The 20,872-nt window shown below is 43.7% G+C and overlaps 1 protein-coding gene across 5 annotated transcripts in view; it reads right to left on the bottom strand.

The window, feature by feature from the left end:
* The window catches only part of Ascc1 (activating signal cointegrator 1 complex subunit 1), an 87,993-nt gene that overhangs the window by 49,675 nt on the left and 17,446 nt on the right, over positions 1-20,872 (bottom strand). For all 5 annotated transcript variants that reach the window (XM_057751802.1, XM_057751804.1, XM_057751805.1 and 2 more), the window contains one exon: positions 3,026-3,162. In XM_057751802.1, the coding sequence (XP_057607785.1) occupies positions 3,026-3,162 (137 nt within the window). The remainder of the gene's footprint in view (positions 1-3,025; positions 3,163-20,872) is intronic.

Here is a 20,872-nt window from a genome sequence, read left to right as displayed (position 1 = left end):
ACCGGGCCCCCTCTCTCCAGATGTTTATGGTCTGAAGACTGCTTCCTTATAGAGACTGCTCCTACCAAGACAGGCTAAACCTGCTTCCTTGTTAAGTTGTACATAATAACCCTGCCTTCTTGTTTATTGGTATGTAATAACCCCTCTTCAGCTGTATGCAATACCTAACCATTTAACTACATATAATGAATGTGCTGAGCTTCAAGGTACTATGGCTTCTCCATCAGGGAGCCCAGCCCACACAATCCCAGTTTTTCTGCATGCATGTATGTCTTATTGTCTATCATTTCTTCATTTCCTCGTCATTCCCGGGCAGGGTTTCCAGATCAAAGCTGTGCAAAGGTTCATGAGCCTATCTCCCTGAATTCTCTAAAATCTAGTGAGTGAGCTAGTTTCCTAATTTCTCTTTATCAATCTTTTTGTTTGTTTGTTTGTTTTAAATTTATTTATTTATTTATTAAAGATTTCTGCCTCCTCCCCGCCACCGCCTCCCATTTCCCTCCCCTTCCCCCAATCAAGTCCCCCTCCCTCGTCAGCCCTAAGAGCATCTCTTTATCAATCTTAAGGAAAAAGAGAGAAAGGGTACTTTCGGGTCCTGACTTCAAGATGACAAAACACAGAAGAAACAATGGCCGTGCCAAAAAAAACGTCATAGCCATCTCCTCGCAATGCATGCTCAAGGGCATTAAGAACTTCCTTATTCAGAACACTGTCACGGCCACTGCCACCAGGACACTTCCAAAGCAAGTGTCTCCCATGCTTTTGTGCTTCTCTATGTCAAGCTGTATTACTTTGTGAGCTGTGCTATTCGTAGCAAGGTGGTCAGGGATTGATCTCACGAAGCCTGGAAGGACAGAATGTCCAACCTCAACTTAGACCTGCTGGTGCTACCTCACCACCCCCACAAACCCCACGAAAAGAGCTGGCTTCAAAGGAGAGGAGAAAAACATCTGAGAAAGATAAAGACTATAAAGAGAAAGCAAGAGAAGAGAGGAGGCTCTTTGAAGTGATGCTTCTATGTTAGATATATGTGTAAATTAAATTTTTACAGTTAAAGAAAATAAGTAACAACTCAGCCTGGCCTGAGAGAGTCCCTGAGTTGATTTTTTTTTGGGGGGGGGAATAGGGTCTCATTATGTAACTCTGGCTGGCCTGGAACTTGCTATATAAACCAGGCTAGTCTCAAACCTCGCCTCCCGAGTGCTGGGATGAAAGGAGTACACCACCATGCCTAGCTTGATATTCTTATTGACTAAAATAAAAAATAAATATTTACTTCTTTATTGTTTTTACTTTTTTATTTGAGGGGAGTAGGACTGTTTGATTGTTCAAGACAAGGTCTCATGAAGCCCACACTTTCTTTCAACTAGCTTATATAGTCAGGGATAACCTTGAACTCCTTATACCCATCTCCATCCCCAAATCCTGACCTCATAGACGTATGCCACCATACCACATAGGCTGATCTTTGCATTCCTGAGGTAGAGTCTTGTGAGTCAGGTGAGCCTCCGATTTAAGGTTTTCTGCCTGAGCCTCCTGGAACTACATGTGTACATCATCACAGTCACCTTCCTCTTCTTACTTCAACTTTAGCCAGGTGCAGTGGTTATGCCTATAATCCAGTACTCAGGAAGCTAAGACTGGGTTTGCTTGAGCCTCAGAGTCTGAGACTATCCTAGGCAACATAAAATCCCAGCTACTCAAGAGGTTGAGGCAGGCGACTGAGGTAATACAGTAAGACCATATTATTTAAGTAAATAAAAGAAGACACGGAGGAAGAGGAGGAGAGGGAGAAGAAATGGGAAAGGAGGGAGAAGGGAGGAGGGGAACATTACATCCTTTCCTAAGGGATGCTGCAGTTCTGTCTGAACAACTGTGATAGGCCCTCTAAGAGAACCAGGTCCCACTATCTTTCATGTCTTGATTAAGGGGCTTGATAATAGGGAATCAATCTGATTATAGATGGATTCAATCAAGTCAGAATCCTTAAAAGCCAACAGCTTGTTCCTACTGTGGTCACAGACAGAGGTGACAACTGAAAGTCAGAGAAATGCAATATTAGAATTAATGTTGGGAAAAAGAAGCCATAATGTGGGAAATCTCTAAAAGCTGAACTTTAAAGGCAAGAAAAAAGATGTTTTTCCTTAAACACGACAAAGGATTACAGCTCTGCCCAGACTTTGACTTCAGTCCAGTGAAACCCATATATGTCTCCTGACAGACCAGTGAGATGGCTCAGCAGATAAAGGTACTGGCAGCCAAGTCTGAACCTGAGTTTGATCCCTGGAACTACAGGGCGGAAGGAAAGAACTGACTTCTGCAAGCTGTCCTCAGACATCCACATGTGTGTCATGGCATATGTATATATTCTCCTTATAAATAAACAAATGAATAAACAAACAACAAAATTCCCAGGTCATCCAGCTCTCTCATCTAAAAACAAGTCTGTGGTACTGAAGACCCCAGCCTAGGCTGCCCTCCCTCCCCTTTCCTGACCCACAGATGGCAAACCACAATGAATGTTGTGGTAATATGCTACTCTGGATCAAACAATGGGCTATTCTGCTTAAGAACAAAAATTTCCTATCAATTAGTACAATTTAAAAACTATAAATGCATGCTTTAAGTCAATTTTTTTCAAACTTTCAGTTGATAGTCCAATGTTAAGTACGACAAATGAATGAGTCAGCGCTGGAGAGATGACTCAGCAGTTAAGAACACTCTGCTTGCAGAGGACCAAGCTTTGTCTCCTGGCACCTACATGGTGGCTCACAACCATCTGTCACTCCAGGTTCAGGGTCTCTGATACCTTCTGACCTCTGTAGGTTCTAGGCACATACAAAGTATACATACGCACATGTAAGCCAAACACTCACACCCATGAAACAGACAGATGTTACATAAGCTTTACCAAGTGAGTCACGATCTAATTCCCATGTTATCTAGCGCCCTCATCTGAAAACAAGCCTGTGATAAGGAAGACCCCAGCATGGGCTTCCTCCCTCCCATGGCTGCCATTACATACTTGATGAACTCCTCTTTACAACGCTGCAGGATCTCACACGTCTGCTGGATCTCTTGTTCACTTAGAAGCACCAACATTCCAATAGTTAGATGAAGCTTTTTGGGATTCTGAAAAATGGAGCTGTCAACCCCACGATCCTGTTGTTAGCAGAGGAGAAACAAGAAACTCAGCTCATATAGAAACAAATGGCAAGAATAATCATGGCAAAGCCAGTGTGGTAGAGTGCCCCTTTAATCCCAGCATTCAGGAGATGTGTAAGCAGGTGGATCTCTGTACTACAAGACAGCCTGGTCTACATAGGAAGTTCTGGGCTGGCTAGAGCTACATAGAGACTCATCTCAAAAATATACAACAAGGGTAAGTGGGCTTAATCTGTAATCTCAGCATTGGGAAGGCTGAGGCAGGAGGATCACTGCAAATGCTAGGACAGACTGACTATATAGTGAAACATATCTCAAAAAAATGGCCAGAGAGATGGTTTAATGGTTAACAGCAAGCACCTGGCTGCTCCTCCAGAAGACCCAGTTTCAATCCCCAGCATACAAAACTGGCCTTTGGCATACACACAGATAGACAATTTTATACATAATAAATGATAAAATAAAATATTTTTAAAAAAATCTAAAACACATAACTCTTGAAATAACAAAAAGTACAAACAACCTAATCTTTAAAATAGAGAAGACCGTTAGATAGTGGTGGCATACACCTTCAATTCCAGTACTCAGAAGGCAAAGGCAGGCAGGATCTCTGAATTCAAGGCCAGTCTGGTCTACAGAGCAAATTCCAGAACAGCCAAGGCTACACAGAGAAACCCTGTCTCAAAAATAAATAAATAAATAAATAAAAACAACAAGTTAAAAAAATAAGAGACGATTTAGATGGGTGTCTTCCCAAAGAGCTGTAATAACAATACACAAAGATCTTCAACATCATTAATAATTTAGGTAAATGAAGAGCGAGCCACAATGAGGTACTGACTCTCAAAATAATGGAGAAGTAAAAAAAATAAAATAAAATACTAACGAGGTTGCCAGAAATTGCAACCTCAGACAATGCCAGGAAAGTAAAATAGTGCAGTTCAGCCACTGTTAAAAGCATGCTGCAAAGTTAAAGACAGAATTACCATGTAACCAACACTTCTACTCCCAGGTGCATGCCCAAGAAAATGAAAAAGGACCCAATCAGAAACATTCCTAAAAGTGCCACTCACACAGCCAAGAGATGAAACTAGCCCAAATGTGTAAGAACAAATAAATGATAAACAAGCTATGGCAGCCCACCTGGAGAAGCAAGTAGCAGTGTAAACAGGAGCAAAGTGCCAACACGCTGCAATATGGATAAGCTTGGGAAACACGGTGTTGATTAGAGAAACCAAAGGGCCATACAGTTTATTAGTCCATTTATATGAAGTGTTCAGAGTATGGAGAACAGAATAAAATTGGAGGCTGCTGGGAATAAGGGTGATAGGGAGGAACTGTTAATAGGTATGAGATTTTCTTTTGGAAGAATAAAATGTTATAAAGCAATATACTGCTGGTAGTTGTGCATTGTCAGTATATTTAACACTACTGAACTGTTCCCTTTAAAATGGTTAATTTGATGGGATTAAGACAGGAATTTAGAGAAGGCTTTTGCTACAAAGCACTGACTCTTCACTTGGCCCTGGCACATGTCTAGTTAGGGGTTAAAGCAGGACAAACAACCCACAGCTCTGGTTCATGTTGCACCTGTTTCCTGTACGCTTGAAAACTTTGGGTCAGATTCTTGCTCAATTCTGCATGTTAATCACTTAAGGAATGTTCATCCAAAGCTGGTAATCCTCCTCTACCCTGGCTGAAGCCACCAAGATAAGAGGAACAAAAGTATTTTTCAGAGTCGCTGAGACAATTGCAGATCCCTGCAATGGCGAAGTCTCCAGGCAAAGCCCTAAACCTGCCAGAACAGTGACACACACAGATCACTCCAAGACGAGTGAGAATAGTCATCTCAGGGAAATAAAATTGCCTGCCCAAGCAATAAAACTTCCCAGAGTCCAGGAGCCTGAGAGAACCAGACACGGTTTGGCCAAGACTGTTTAGTTATGCACACCTCATGCCCTACCTAAGTTCTTCCCCTGAATCCTGTGAAGCTGAGGCTCCTGTTGGCACCTGCAAAGGCGGGCTGAGGAGGCTTGAGCCCGGTCTTCCCATGTAGTTACAGTGGATAAACTCTTTTTTGGCCTTTCATCATTACATTTTCTGGAGTGGCAGGACACGACTTGTTGGGACTCCCAGAAACCAGGCCTCTATAGCTGAAATCTCCTATGTTATGGGATTTTCACATATTGTGTAGGGAGTTGGAGGCCACACTTGGTAGTAGGTCCCAAGCAGGTGGTCCTGGCTGTAATCACTTGTACCCTAAAGAAATAAACAGTAGCCCAATAGAACAACAATTTGCAAGAAAAAGAGAATGCAATGTTCTAAAGCTTTTGGGGGTCTGTGTGTGTCTGAGTTCATGTGCACTGAGTGTACACAGGTATCTGCACAGAGCAGAGGGTATCAGATTCCAGGGAACTGGAGTTGGAAGGATGTTGGATTCCTTAAGTTCAAGTTACAAGTGGTTGTGCACCATCTGATGTGAGTGCAGGGAACTGAACCCTGGGCTTCTGCATGAACAGTGAATTCTTTTAGTCACTGAGCCATCTCTCCAGCCCTAGTGCACAATATTTTAAATGTAGGTTTAAGAAGGTCGAGGATACCAGGAGAATACAGCCCACAGACATCAGCTAAACAGGAGCTCATAGGGGCGCTCAGAGACTGAAGCAGCAATCATGGGTCTGTGCTAGGTCCTCTGAATACATGCTACAGCTGTTTTGCTTGAGGTTTTTGTGAAACTCTTTTTTTTTTTTTTAAATTTTTAAGTTTTTTTTTTAGATTTATTTATTTATTATGTATACAACACTCCTTCCATGTATGCTTGCATGCCAGAAGAGGGCACCAGATCTCATTCTAGATGGCTGTGAGCCACCATGTGGTTGCTGGGAATTGAACTCAGGACCTCTGGAAGAGCAGGCAGTGCTCTTAACCTCTGAGCCATCTCTCCAGCCCTTTTGTGAAACTCTTAACAGTGGGAGTGGGACTGTCTCTGACTCTTTTGCCTGCTCTCAGGACCCTTTTCCTCCTATTGGGTTGCCTTGCCCAGCCTTAATGAGGGTTTGTGCCTAGTCTTATTGCATCTTGCTATGCCATGTTCGGCTGACATCCCTGGGAGGCTTGCTCTTTTCTGAAGGAAAACAGAGGAGCAGTGGGATGGGGGACAGATGGGATGGGACTGAGAGGAGGAGAGGGAGGGAATGCTGTGGTCAGGATGTATTATATGAGAGAAAAATACATAAAAAGAAAACAAAAGAATATTTTTTGAGATAGGTATGGTGGCACTTGTCTTTAATTCCTGAACTGGGGGGATGAAGACAGAAAGATGAGGAGTTCAAGCCAGCCCAAGCTAAATGACATCCTTTTCCAAAAATAAGAATATCTCTTTTTGGTCTGCCATCAACTTTGTCAATTTCATGGCGACTGATTCTCTTCTGAGCTCCCCAAAGAATAACTTACCCCATGGCCTTCCCTCTGAAATAAGACTCTAAATTGTAGCGGGCTTACAATGGGTGTGGTGAGGCACAGCTGCAACCGTAGAGCTTGGAAAGCTCAAGCAGGATGATTTTGAGTTTGGGGCCAACCTTCGTTATGTGGTAATCTCTAATCAGTATGGACTAGAGAATGAGACCCTGACTCGAACAAGATAAAGCAAAGCCTATAGGGCTTTTTCTGTCTTAGCAGATACTGCAACATATCCAGATACAGACTTTGCATTAAACTAAATTCTGAGGGCTGAACATGAGGCTCAGTAGTACAGCGCTTGCTGAGCAAAGCTCTAGATTCCTCCCCAGAACTGCAAGCAAATTAGCTCTGCCAAACATCAGGACGAGTGAACAGTGAGTGTGGGGGCAGCATGCGCCACATCCAGGCAGTCACCCGTCACTGGCTTAGGCTTTGCTCACCTCTTCATACCTCTGCCTCTGGGAAACACGTAAGACCAATATGCTTTCTGAGTTCTGAGCCCTTTTTTAATTAAAGCGCAATTCACTTCACATACAATTGGCTACTTTACCATGTAAAATTTGGTGCTATTTAGCATATTCATGTTGTGTAACCAATAGGCTCTCCTTACTTTCATCTCCTCAAACACTCCATATACATTAAGCAACCACTTCCTGTCCTTGAAGGTAAGCTCTAATGTGACTTCTGTCTCTTTGGATTTGCTTATGGACTTATCTAGTCTGCATAAAGCTCATAAAATAAATCATTCAATGGCTGGAGAGATGGCTCAGTGGTTAAGAGCATTGCCTGCTCTTCCAAAGGTCCTGAGTTCAATTCCCAGCAACCACATTGTGGCTCACAACCATCTACAGTGAGGTCTGGTGCCCTCTTCTGGCCTGTAGGCACATAAGCAATCAGAATACTGTATACATAATAAATAAATAAATAAATATTTTTTTTAAAAAAGAAATCATTCAAAAGAAAACTTCAGTGACTGGCTTTCTTCATTTAGCATAATGTCTTCAAAGCTGACCATGTCCAGTGTATCATAAAGGCAATTTATACCACTAACTATAGGTAATTGTCATACTTCACTAACCTTATTCTGTAAATGAAAAACAAAAAAATGAGACTCTCTTCTACGTAGGAGCCAAGCATGAGGAATTCTAACTTTGAATTTTAAGATCCATAATCGGATCCCTCGCCTAATAAGGCACCCAAAAGAAACACATTTACCACACACAGCTTGTATCCAGTTCTTGGTTTGCCTAGGACACACTGCCTCATTTTTGCCTTGGAAACAGTAGTTAATACATTACCCATTTTCTAGGTGTTAATGGAGCCTGAGCTATTTTTGTATCTGATGAAGGAGTTTTATTATTCTACCCATCAACCTGAATTGCCCCATTTAATTTAAGGAGGTGATTCTAAGGAACAAACAGCTTTAAAACAGGGTGTGGTGACATTGCCTGCAAAGCTGGCACTCACTGGAGATGCTGAGGCAAGAGGGCTGTGAGTTTAAGGTCAGCCTGGGCTTCACAGCAAAAAAGGCTCAAAGTAAAAGCAACAATCATCTCTAAACTGTCAAGGAAGGCTAAGTGCAGGACACGCCATGCCAAGTGTTCTAACCCAGAGAGACACCTGCTATATTAGGAAAGGCATGTGATGCTCCCTTCGTGACTGCAGTGTGCACAACTCTACCACAAATATAATTGGGGACTCTCCCTAGTAACAAGTCAGGCATTTCCTACACACATTTGCAATCAACCCCAATTTCAAGGGAGAAGGAAACAGGAGGATCGCTGAGATTTACTTTTAGCCCAGCAAAAAATCAAGTGCCAGGTTCAGAAAAAGATCTTATTTCAGGCCGGGCAGTGGTGGCTCACTCCTTTAATCCCAGCAATTGGGAGGCAGAGGCAGGCAGATCTCAGTGAGTTCAACACCGGCCTGGTCTACAAAGCAAATTCCAGGTCTGTTACACAGAGAAATCCTGTCTTGGAAAACCAGAAAGAAAAGAAAAAAGGTCCCATTCAAAGGCACAGATCCTGTTCAGAGGCATAGGCAGAGAGGATGCAAAGGGACACCCAACACCCTCTTTAGGACTCCACACGAATGCACGTGCACACAGACACAGACACAGACACGTATATATTCACCAATAAATAAAAATGAATCTTCATAAACCTTAGAGAATCATCCCATTGGGTGGACAAAAGGCAGATACTATGTGCACCTACACAAACCCACTCCCAAGTAGACAATGACGTGCAATTTTACTCATTAAAATAAGAGGAGCAATATAAAGACGCGAGAACCACCCCTGACCACCCGGCACCCCCACATTCAGGGCGTACATCCCACCACTGTCATGCTATGACCAAAAGAAACGTCAAAGAGGATGCTAGAGGAGAGAAGCCAGGGCAATGACAATCTGCAAAGTTGTCTGTAAACCTGCTCCCCAAACCAGAACCAAGCCTGGAATGCCCTGCAAAGAAATGGCGCAGAAAGCCAGAGGGAAAAGGGGAAAAGCAGATGCTAGCAAGATGTGAACAGCCCTACTGACAATAGAGATGAAAAAGCAGACCAGGCACAGGAAGATAAAAATGTCAGAAAACTAATAGTGTGTGCATGCGTGCGTTTGAGTGTGTGTGGGTGTGTGTATACGTCTGACTATTTTTATCAAGTTTTATAAAAATGCATAATTTTGTTTTACTTTTTTTTAAAGCTATGTTGATAGCACATGTAACATTTAGTTATATTTAGGGGGAAGGAGCATGTGTCACTAACAGAATGCTTCCCAGCTGGATTGATACTGAGAAAACATCTTTCCGTTGGCTTTCAGACTCCTCTTGGCTCCCAGGAGGATTTCCCTGTCCCTGATAAATGAAGCCACCTAAGCAGAAACCTTGTGGGAAGGGAAAATTCAAACTTTATGCCCTCCCATCCATCCCCACTCCTTTAAAACAAGAAACCCTCTGGTGATTTAAATAGGAACGGTCCCCACAGATTTATGTTTGAATACTTGGCCCATAGGGAATAGCACTACTAGGAGATGTGGCCTTGTTAGAGGAAGTGTGTCACTGTGGAGACAGGCTTTGAGGTCTCATATACGCTCAAGCCATGCCCAGTGTGGGCACAGTTGCTTCTGCTGCCTGCGGATCAAGATGTAGAAATCTTAGCTTCTTCTTCAGCACCATGTCTGCCTACACACTGCCATGAAGATAATGGACTAAACCTCTGAAGTGTAAGCCAGACCCAACTAAATGATGTCCTTGTAAGAGTTGCCACGGTCATGGTGTCTCTTCAAAGCAATAGAAACCCTAACTAAGACAACCACACTGGGACCTGATCACCCAAAACTGATGTTGCCAGTATGTTGGGTGATCTGAACTTGGCAGTGACATCATTGAGGAGGTGTCCCTGAAAAGAACAGTAGTTCCTTTTCCAGACCTTTGGACTTCAGGGTAGTAGTTTTACTAAACCACCTCATAACTGAAAGCCACAATCAGCTCATGAAAAGCTATTAAACAACATCACTAATGTGAACTGTCAACTCTCCCTCTAATTCTCCCTATTCGGATCAGAGCATCAGATAATAAAGTAAGATCACAGATTTTATCCAGTGGTTCTCTGATTTTGACAGTCCATACTGTATAGACTGATGACATGACCACTCCGTGGTATAGTTAGGGGAAGGGCTTTATTGTAGATATGAGAGAGAGAACAGCCGGAGGCATCTGGAAGAGTCCAGAGCAGAGAGAGAAAGTAGTAGACTGAACATGACCAGCAGGTTGGACCTGGCCAGTACTATCCGTGAGAGAGGGGAACATAGCAGGGGCAGAGAATAGAGAAAACATAGTCAGAGAAGCAGGAGCAGGGCACAGAGAGTAGCCAACATTATCAAGAATAGCAGGGTAATAAGAAGAATGCGTAGCTAGGGGCTAGGAATCCTATGAGCTGGAAGGAGTTTAGGGTAGAGGCGGAGGTGAGAAGGGCAGGATACAAGCATGGATTTGAAATGTGTAACAGGTACTTGTGATGTTGAGGGAGTCTGGAGAGCAGCATGGGTTTTGGCGGTGTTGATACTTGCCACAGGCAGTCATATGTCCCTCTGACAGAGGGAAGAGAAATTACTCTTTCTGGTAGATAAGAACCAGTTTCGCAAGTTGCTGAGGAATGCTGACTTTTACCTAATGGCCAGAAATCCCCCTAGAGTTCAGGTTGAGCTCACTGAACTATCTTTTCAAGTTTCAGGAACTGGAGTTTCCTTTTAACCTAAACACACACATGAAGAAGTTTCAAGTTTGACAGTTGTACACTGTAAACCACTGTCTGTCCATTCCTGAGTGATTTAAATACCCTGGTTGCATATGGAAAGTCAAACACAATTTGACTTGGGGAAAGAAAGGGATGGAGGGAGGCAGAAACTGATGTAAGAGAGTAGGCTTCTGGAGAAAGGGAACTGAGGAGGAGGTGGTGGCTCTAGCAAGGGGAGGGTCAGGCCTCTGCAACAGGGCAGCAACAAATAGCCTGCCCTCCAGCCTTTTCACCTTTCTCCAGTCTCCTCCCTGGCAGGAGCAACACCGATTCCAGCAACACAGAGTATCTCCAGAGTAAGGGCATCACTGTTGATCTTAAAACAAAGGGGAAAGTTAAAACTGTGAGGTCGGGGCACTGAGGAAGATAAGTAAGATTTATATATGGGTAGAGACCAAAGCTAAACAGATAAGAAAGACTGGGTTCTGAGAAAAACAAAGCTGGCCTCAGTGGGCTCTAAGCCAGCTCCCACCAAGCCTTATCCACCCGCAGAGAAGCATACAAATGCACCAGTATCCTTCCACTTCCACCAGGAAATGGCCCAGCTTTACGAGCAGGTTCACTTTTTCACATATCCCTGCATCTAGTTGTAGCAGCTTCTAAAACAGACCATTCCAGGACTAAGGAGGATACTATATGCAGCCTCTGGTAATGGAACTTTGTTTCTGCCTACTAGCCTGCTAAAAATAAAACCTGCTTGACGATCACTCTACTGGTACCTGGTATGAATTTTTCTCCTTCAAGAGCTCAAGAGCCAAGACTTTTGCCAAACTGGGATGGAAGGGAATCCAAGAGGAGGTATAGTCTCCCTGCCCAGAAAAGCACCAGCCGTCTGGCAGTCACATGTCACCCCAGGGTCTTAGCAGAGTTCAGGGCTGGAGGCTCTTCCCTGGGGAGGCTTCTGTCCATCAATACATGTCATTCCATTTCTTCTATCTTTGTGGGGAGGGGGCACTCAGGCAGTGGCTCTGTGCCGGGGACAGGGGAGGGCACCTACGGTTGTTTGTAGTATCATTGCAAGTATCTCTCAGTGATGTTCATGGGTGATCCCCAGGCCCTGTCTCTGTGTCAGACTAGTTTCCATGGAGATAGGATACTGAGTCCCATGAGACTAGAACTGCCAGCATGAGGATCCTTCAGTCACACGCAGCCTCTGCCCAGGCTGGCAGCAGCGCCACTGATGCCCTGTATTTCCACTCCATTCTGGCTATACCAGCGTGTCTTACAGAATCTCAGGTCATTAACGACAAACAGATTTTATAAACTGAGAAAAACAAATGCCACTTAAAACTATACTGAATACTTCTTCTCGCCCATCAAGTGACAGTTCAAACGCCCGACCACACATGTGTAGGACAGGCTGTGGGGACCTGAGTGCTTCCACGGTGCGAGTGAAAACACAAACGCCCTATAACCCAGCACTCGGGGGCAAAGACAGCAGGATCAAGAGTTCAGTGGCAGCCTGGGATGCCCAGGCTCGAAAAGGGGGGAGGGGGAGGCCAAGGTTTTAGACTGAAATGTACCAGCCCCACCCACTCCACCCCCATCCTTGTGTCAAAATGTTCACTCCCAGTGGAACTGTGTTTAGAGAAGGGGGCCTTGAAGCAGAGAAAATGAACTCATGTCACTGGGTGGAGTTCAAATCCAATACAGCTCGCATCGTTATACAAGAAAGGAAAATAAGGAAGACACAGAGAGAAAGTCATCTGCCATCTAGTAAGACATTGCGCCAGACTCAACTCTGCTCACACCTGGGTTTTCATCGCCCATATTCCACAGCTGTGAGAAAAGAAAGCTCTCTGTCTGCGTCAGCTGTACCCTGTGACACTGGCCCAGCAGAGCAGTACACCCAGGGATTCTAGTCCCGGAAATGGATACTTAAAACACAGTTTTTGCTTGTTTGGGTGGTTTTGGTTTTGGTTTATTGAGAAAGGGTTTCTCTGTGTAAACATTCCTGGCATCGCTAGACCAGGCTGGCCTTGAACTCAGAGATCCACCTGCCTCTGCCTCTCAAGTGCTGGGATTACAGGTTTGTGCCACCACACCTGGCATGATTCTTTATAGAGTTTTGACTTTTGGAAGTATCTTGATGGCATGCATATTAAAAAACAAATTAACGAGAATTTAAAAGGAAGGGAAAAAACTAAAGCTGAAGATGAATGAAAGGGGCCAGGGGTGTATCTCAGTAGTATAATGTATCCTTAACATGCACAAACTGTAGCTTGTCTCACAACAACAACACATACTGGGGTGGGGGCAAATGAACACCAAGTTCACACCAACTGAAAAATACATATCTGGTTTTTTTTTTTTAATACAGTTTTGGGTGGGGTTGAGGGAAGATTTACAAATTCTGAATACTTTTTCTCTTATCTTTTTTGAGACAGGCTTCAGGATAGTCCAGGCTGCCTGAGACTATGCAGCCCAGCGTTCAGCAGTATTGTTGTCGTCTCCCACATACCCCAGCCCAGCCTCCCCCCCTCAAGCCCACAAGGATGGACAAGACTACCAGGGGCTGATACCTCTGAAACAACCAAAAGAAACCCTCCCCTTCCTGTTCATTTTTAAAAATTTTACTTATTATTTAAGTTATTACTCTCTCTGTGTATGTATATACATACATGCACACATGTTCAAGCCACAGCACACATGGGGGGGGGGGTGTCAGAGGGCAACTTCTGACAGTTGTTTCCTTCCAACATGTGGGTTCCAGGGCTTGAACTCTATTTGGCAGACTTGACAGCAAGTGCCCTGACCCACTGAGTCATCTCAACAGTCCCATTACATTGTTTTCATCAAATACTGTGTCATGGCAACAAAAGCCAACCGACTAACCTCACCTTCCCCTCTAAGAGACTACCCCTTTATCAGCTCAGGTTTACTTGCTAAGGAAACACTGAGTACTGGGAAACTAAACAGATGAAGTACAAGAGAACACAGAACAATGGAATATCTCAAGGTTACACGAACCCAAGTCTTTAGGGGATTTTGAGTCATGAGGGCATCCTGTCTTTAACTCTACTGGAAATCCATAAAAACTTACTGGGAAGTCTTTTAATGAGTAGAGAAACACCAAATTTTACCCTGCTTAACAATGTCATCTACCAAAACAAATATACAAATAAATTAAAATAACCCAACCATATTTTTACAGAATTGTCCAAATTAAATATAAGATCAAACAACCTTAAAGACAGTGGTATAAATCTCTAGGGCCATTGTTTTCTCTTTGCTCAGAATATATACTCCTACCTCCAGTCTGTTCATTGAAACAAATCAAGACCAACATCAAGTTCTTTACTCCAGGGCTTAATTACGCCGGGCTCTGCTCCAAGTCTACCATTATTTGGAGCTGGAACTGTTCTGCTCCATTAGGTTGGTCACCCAGGCTGGCGCCTGACAATTCTAACGGTATTGACCTTCCACCCAAGAGAGGCAAGCAGAGGGTGAAGTAACAGGAATTTCCTGGGGCAGTTTTGTCTGGATAACAATAAGCATGCTTCTTTATGGCAAAGTCACATCTCTGAGCCTCAGTTTCTTTATGTATTAAGCAGAGTCTCACGAAGCAAATCTAAAGCAGCTTTCTGTTAAGGCTGAGATGGGTTCAGAGCCCCAGGCCACAGCCTTAACTCTGCCCACAGCTGCTGCTGTAGTTTACCACTGGCCGTCACACCATCGTTACAGGGATTCACCGACTTCACTTTATCTTTTAGATCCTAGGAACTGACTTTAAGGTCTCTCACAAGCTAGGCAACTGTTCAACCACTGAACTATATCCCGGGCCTTTTTTATTTTGAAGCAGAACCCTGCTAAGTTACTCAGGCTGTCCTTCAGTCCACACACAGCCCCAGTAGGCCATGCACTTGCCACTTGCCACCATACTGCCTCAGCACTGCAAGTCGTTCAGACGACAGGTGTACAGATCACACCTCAGGCCCATCTCATTTTTGGTCTAGCACTCCAGGAAATGCTGGCAATGTAACTCTTAAGCTGGCAAGCTTGGGGGAAAGGCCTGAAAAGGGTACAATGGATTAGCCCCGCCCCTCCATGGGGCATTTTTTCTTAACATTCAAATCACACAAGCCATTCCCCAGGTGCATCCGGCAGAGAGCCAGCAAGCAGGTAGGAAGCCTCTCTTCAGACAGGGACCTGCAAGGCCATGCTCATTACAAGATGACTAAGGAACCAACTCGGGAGAATCTGAACACTGTTCTATCTTGACAGTAGATGCTGACTATCAGGGACAAAAACAAATCATCAAATCACATATGTCTACCATGTGCTAGCAGCTCCAGAGTTACAAAGGCTTGTGCCTTGGTCCAGAATATCGACTCAGGTTCTAACTCCACTCTGTTAGCAACCCACTGTTGCCAGACAAGTCACGTCCCTTTTCTGAGCTTCAGCTTCCCCTTCTAGGAAATAGGAGAGATCGCCTACCTTACTGCTAAGTCAAAGGTCCTATACCTTATTTCACACGGAACCCATAACTAAGAACCTGCTAAGAAATCAGGCATCTGTGAAGGCCTCACCAATTCACTTCCCGGTGCTCTGTGCAAATGAAAAGGGAAGCACAGAGGCTGTCCTTCTGCTCACCGATATTATTCTATGGCAAAATCCCATCGAAGCACTTCTGGGCAAACGATAGAAACTTCACTAACGTGAAGTTATCCAAATAAGGAGGAGTGGTAAGTGTTTGGCTCTGCAACCAGACAAACCAGACTCAGGTTCTAACTCTGCCAGCTATCAGCAGCATCTCACCGAGGTGCTCTGAAACCAGACGACACCTCCGTCTCAGGTCATTTATATGGAGTCTCCGGCACACAGCAGCATGGAATAAACACAAGCTGCCTTCTGCGTCCTACACGAGTAGGAAACACTACACAAGCCATCTACGTCCTCTGTTCTAGCAGCACTGGGAGCTAAATGAGGCTCTGCTGAGTCATTCCCATTATTCCTTTAGAGTGTTCGGGGGAAAAATGACTTTCGTTTGAGAGCCTCTATGTGTTATTAATGAAATAACCTTGTTAAGTCGTATACACTGATTCTTCTGGCTTATAAATTCTCTCTATTAAGACACAATGAAAAAGTAAAGCGATTCTTATAAGAAAGAACAGCCAAGCACCAGCCTTCATGCGGCCTTTCCCATGCACTGTTTACATTTTCTCCGTTCCTCACTTAGCTTCTGTGAGAGCCATTACGACAAGCTTATGTTCCTCAGGGCTTAACTGTGTCTCCAGAAGCTGCTTACAAGCACTGGTGAGCAATGATTCTAGAGCCAACACCAATTCCCAAAGTCAGACACTGATGACGAGTGACAGGGCAGCCTGGTCCAGGGTAGATCTCAGCTTCTGCTTTGCTTCTCCCATACACTCCCTTCAGCAGAGCTAGGGAGCACTAGGCCACTGAACTACACTCCCAGTCCCTTAGTAGCCACCTGAGGCCACTCTTTCCCTCACCTCTACCCTTTTAACCACAGGATTAGTGCAAGTCCTATTTGCTGTATTAATTGATAAGGCAGCACCTGACATGCAGCACTATCTACAAGCCATAGTTCGCTCAAAATGAAGGCATTTATTTACTCGTCCCATCAACACTGTGACTCTAGTACTATCTCCACTTTGGAGAAAGCCTATGAAACATCGCTGGAATATATCCACACATGCCAGAAACCCTACCTTCCTTCAAGAGCCTGTATTAACAGGCTCCTGACTGGTACTGAACTCTTAGTTCTAACGGCATCCTCCATACCACCTTCACAATTATTTTTCTACGATGCCAAATTCACCACACTAGTTCTTTACAGGAGAAATACAAATTAAGATGCATCAGAACCTGAAAGCTACTTATCTGTCCCTTTGGACCCTACATCCATTCCTGCCTACGCACTTTCCAGTCTCAAGAAACTCTTCATCCTCCACTTACACCTCAAAAGGGCCAAATCTTCTCCAAATTGGCCTGGCAGAAACCCCGCCCTCCCTTCAAAATTCTGTGTCATTGACCTTAGCAAGCCTTCTCTGATCGCTACAGAATGCCCTTTGGATGCCCACTAAAAATCCATTTCCCCCCAGTAGAGTGTGGGATCTTTAAGGGCAGAGTCCACTATTACTATGAAATGCAGGTTTACAATGTGGCATGTCTATAATACACGTGGTAAGCATTTAATAGAGTCTATGAACTGAAACACAGCTTCACAACTGCCGCCCTCCGTCCAAACTGTGACACGTGACAGCTGCAAGGACCTCCCTTTCCTACCTTCCTAACCAACATCTTCTCACAGCAGGACATCATCATTCTAAATCATCTCATAAAATAACTGCAAATTTTCCAACCTCCCTAATAAATAAAGAATTCTAAATTATATGTTAAAGTTTTCATATATAATTTTCTTCTTCAGTGAACAACCCTACTAGAAAAAAATAATAACCCTAACTGGGGGAGTAGTAGGAGAACCCAGACACAAGAGCCATTTCAGCCCAATGGCAGCTTCAAACAGTATGAAAATCGTGTCTCGGGAGCTATAACTGACTCAGGTTATCTAGGCAGCCTGAAAACTCCCTGGTTGCTGCAGGCAGATCTATAAGCCTTCAGAATGCTCCACCACACACAGTCTGAATTACTGTTTTTCATTACTGATGTGCTTTCTACCAGACCCTGCTGTGAGATAAAGTGGAATTATAGCGGCATCACTAGCTACCGATGATTGAGAGATACACAGGGTTGTAATCTACTTCTTGAACTTCCAGACAGTAAGACATTTACGAATCATAATGTGAGCAAGGAAAGACTGAAAAAATAAGGTGCCGTTTACCTGCAGATCACAGAGATGAAAAATGCCTTATCGATGTCTGTGAGCCGCTAAATCCCACATTAAAAACTCAGGCTTAGGGAGCTGAAGTACAGGGACCATGGCGATAATGTCTATAGTCAAAATAACATTCCTTATATAACTGAGAGTACAAAGGAGGTAATTTCAAGAAACATTTTGCTAAAAGTAAATTTCACTTCCTTGGAGAATGAAGGGTGAGGTCAAGGACAAACATGCTATCAAACAAAGAGACAGAAGAGGCCACTTATTTTAAAGGAAGTAGTTCAAGGAAGGGTGATGAAAGGACAGAAAGAGGCTTCTGAAGCCCAGAATGATGGCACACGCCTATTATTCTAGGACTCAGGAGGTGGAGTCAAGAGGAGCATGAGTTCATGATTATCCTCGGCTGTGTATCAAGCTCAAGCCAAGCCTGAGCTTCATGAGACCCTTAGTATGAATGTATTTGTTAACAGATCCTCTGCTGAGATATTAAGGCAAAAATGAAGTCATATGGATGGGCTCCAACCTGCTATCTGAGCCCACGAGAGAGATGATTAGAACCCAGAAGCACAAAGGGTGAGGATGCCAGAAGACGGCCATCTGCAAACCCAAGACACTGGTTTTGAGAAGTCAATCCCACCAACTTATTTAGCTCAGATTTCCACGCTCTAGTTCTGGAGAAATGAATTGGTGTTGTGTAAGCCCTCCAGGCTTTAGTGCTTTGTTCTTGTAGCCCTCCACAATAATACAATGTCAACAAACAAAAATCAATTGTCCCATATAATAGTGACAAACTGAAACAAAAAGAAAACTGTAATTTTCAAAAAGGCTACTTATAATGCTATCATAAACAGGAAAAAACAAGGATAATTTTAATATAAATAGAAAACTAATGTCAGACACGTTAGTTCACACCTTCAATCTAAGCACCTGGGAGGCTGAAGCAGAGGATCACTTTAAATTTGAGGCCAATCTAAGATATATAGTGGGTTTATATAATCTGCAGAGTAAGACCCTATCAAAAAGCCATTTCCTATGTCTTAAACAAAGGGATGCCGATACCTTCCCACCACACCTTTTTCCCTAGGTAAGAGTCTCATCATTGAGCCCTGGCTGGCCTGTAACTTACCACATAGATCAGGTTGGCCTTAATCTCAGAGATCCACCTGCCTCGGGCTCCCTAGGGCACGGATTAAAGATGTGGATACCACACTACTGATTCCACCCTGACCCCTTTTAATGACAATGAAACTCTATCAGAGATCTCAGGTGAGCTTAAGAGGAACCAAAATAAACCACAGGTCTGCAGGTCGTTTAGCCTCTGAGGAGACATTGTTACCTGAGTGAACAAGTACAAGGTCCTCAAGGCTCCTCGGACAGAATTCACCTGACCTGGGATCCCAGTGCAGACTGCCACTAGAAAATGACTGCATTCTAACACCAGAATGGAGCACACCAGAAAGCCTCTCCCATATAACGGGGATGATAGTCCCTCACCAGAAAGCCTCTCCCATATAACGGGGATGATAGTCCCTCACCAGAAAGCCTCTCCCATATAACGGGGATGATAGTCCCTCATCAGAAAGCCTCTCCCATATAACGGGGATGATAGTCCCTCACCAGAAAGCCTCTCCCATATAACGGGGATGATAGTCCCTCACCTATTTCCTCTTTTATGCTGTGCTCTTCCCCTGCTGCTCCCAGAGAATGGTTTAAAATCAGGAAGGCGGCTATGTCGGTATGAAGTCTCCCTGAAAGCAGGACGGAAGTAATTTAGGCTGATTAAGGCCGGCATGATGCTCATAGCAAACAATCTCATTCTGATAGAATTAAAGTGATCTTTCCAGTATTTGCTCCCTATCAGCCTTTGCCAGTAGCCAAAAAAAAAAAAAAAAAAAAACAAGAAGATGAAAAGGTGTGCACACACACACACACAGACAGACTAGCCCCAATGCACTTGTCTCACAGGAGGCAGGCATAACACTGAAAACAACTAGGACTGAGCTTCGGTTACATTTGTATTTACAAAACAAAGAATTTCAAAACTGACCAAACTCAGTGCCAGTAAAAATTGATGCTTGGGCACTTTGTGTTTCTGGATTTGCTTCTTTTGTGTCTTGTACTGCTGAGCCAACTCAGTGTCCTGCCTTTGAACCACATCTCTCAGGTCAGTGTGTTTGAACTTCTAGCCCATCTTCTATTCACAGGCAAAAAAAAAAAAAAAAAAAAAAAAAAAAATCACCTTGCTTTGAAATGTTAAATGAAAACTATGCTCTAACACATATGTGAGTGTCTGACATACACATAAACCTTGTTTAAGCCCTTAAAGCCAATTTTGTCATTAACAAAGAGTTGGATAATGTCTATGATGTCCAGGCTGTCCCTCACAGTTGTACAGTGCGAATCTATTCACCCTCATAGTCTCATTGTTAAGTAATCAATTTTATAACTTTCAGCACTGATGCACAAAGCACTTGATGACCAATACTCTATACACACATACCTATCTCACCACACTTTACTACCCTGAATCCAGCTTTAACGGGACATGCCTGGGAGTGGTGGCACACACCTATTGTGATCCAACACTTACAAGGCAGGAGACTTAAGGTGTCAAAGCCAGCCTATGCCATACATGAGACCATCTAAAAAGACAAAATAAGGGGACTGATGGCGCTGGAGAGATGGCACAGAAGTTAAGAGCACTGGCTGCTCTTCCAAAGGATCCAGGTTTGATTTGAAGCATCCACAAGGCAGTTCACAACCCTCTGTATCCCCATTTCTAGGGAATCCAATGCTCTCTTCTGGCCTTTGCTGGTACCAGATTCATATATGGTATATACACATACATGTAGACAAAACACTCATACACATTTAACATAAAATTTTAAATAAATAAATAAATAAATAAATGGATTAGGAGAGAAGGCCCAGTAGTTAAGAGAACTTCTGGCATTCAAAGGCACCAGTAAAGACATGGTGCATACACATGTTCTCACTCTTCCCTTCCTTCCCTTTCTCCCTCTCTCACACATACATTAAATAAATCTTTTTGAAAAATAACACAAAACAACAAACAGGGCAGCAGAAGCAAAAGGAAAAGGGGAAAAAGAGGAAAGGTGGGAAGGGAGAAGGGCGGAATAAAGA

This window comes from Chionomys nivalis, chromosome 19 (assembly GCF_950005125.1).
Source record: "Chionomys nivalis chromosome 19, mChiNiv1.1, whole genome shotgun sequence".
NCBI classification, from domain to species: Eukaryota; Metazoa; Chordata; class Mammalia; order Rodentia; family Cricetidae; genus Chionomys; species Chionomys nivalis.
The sequence above is the reverse complement of the archived record's forward strand: the minus strand, read 5'-3'. Positions and strand labels throughout refer to the sequence as shown.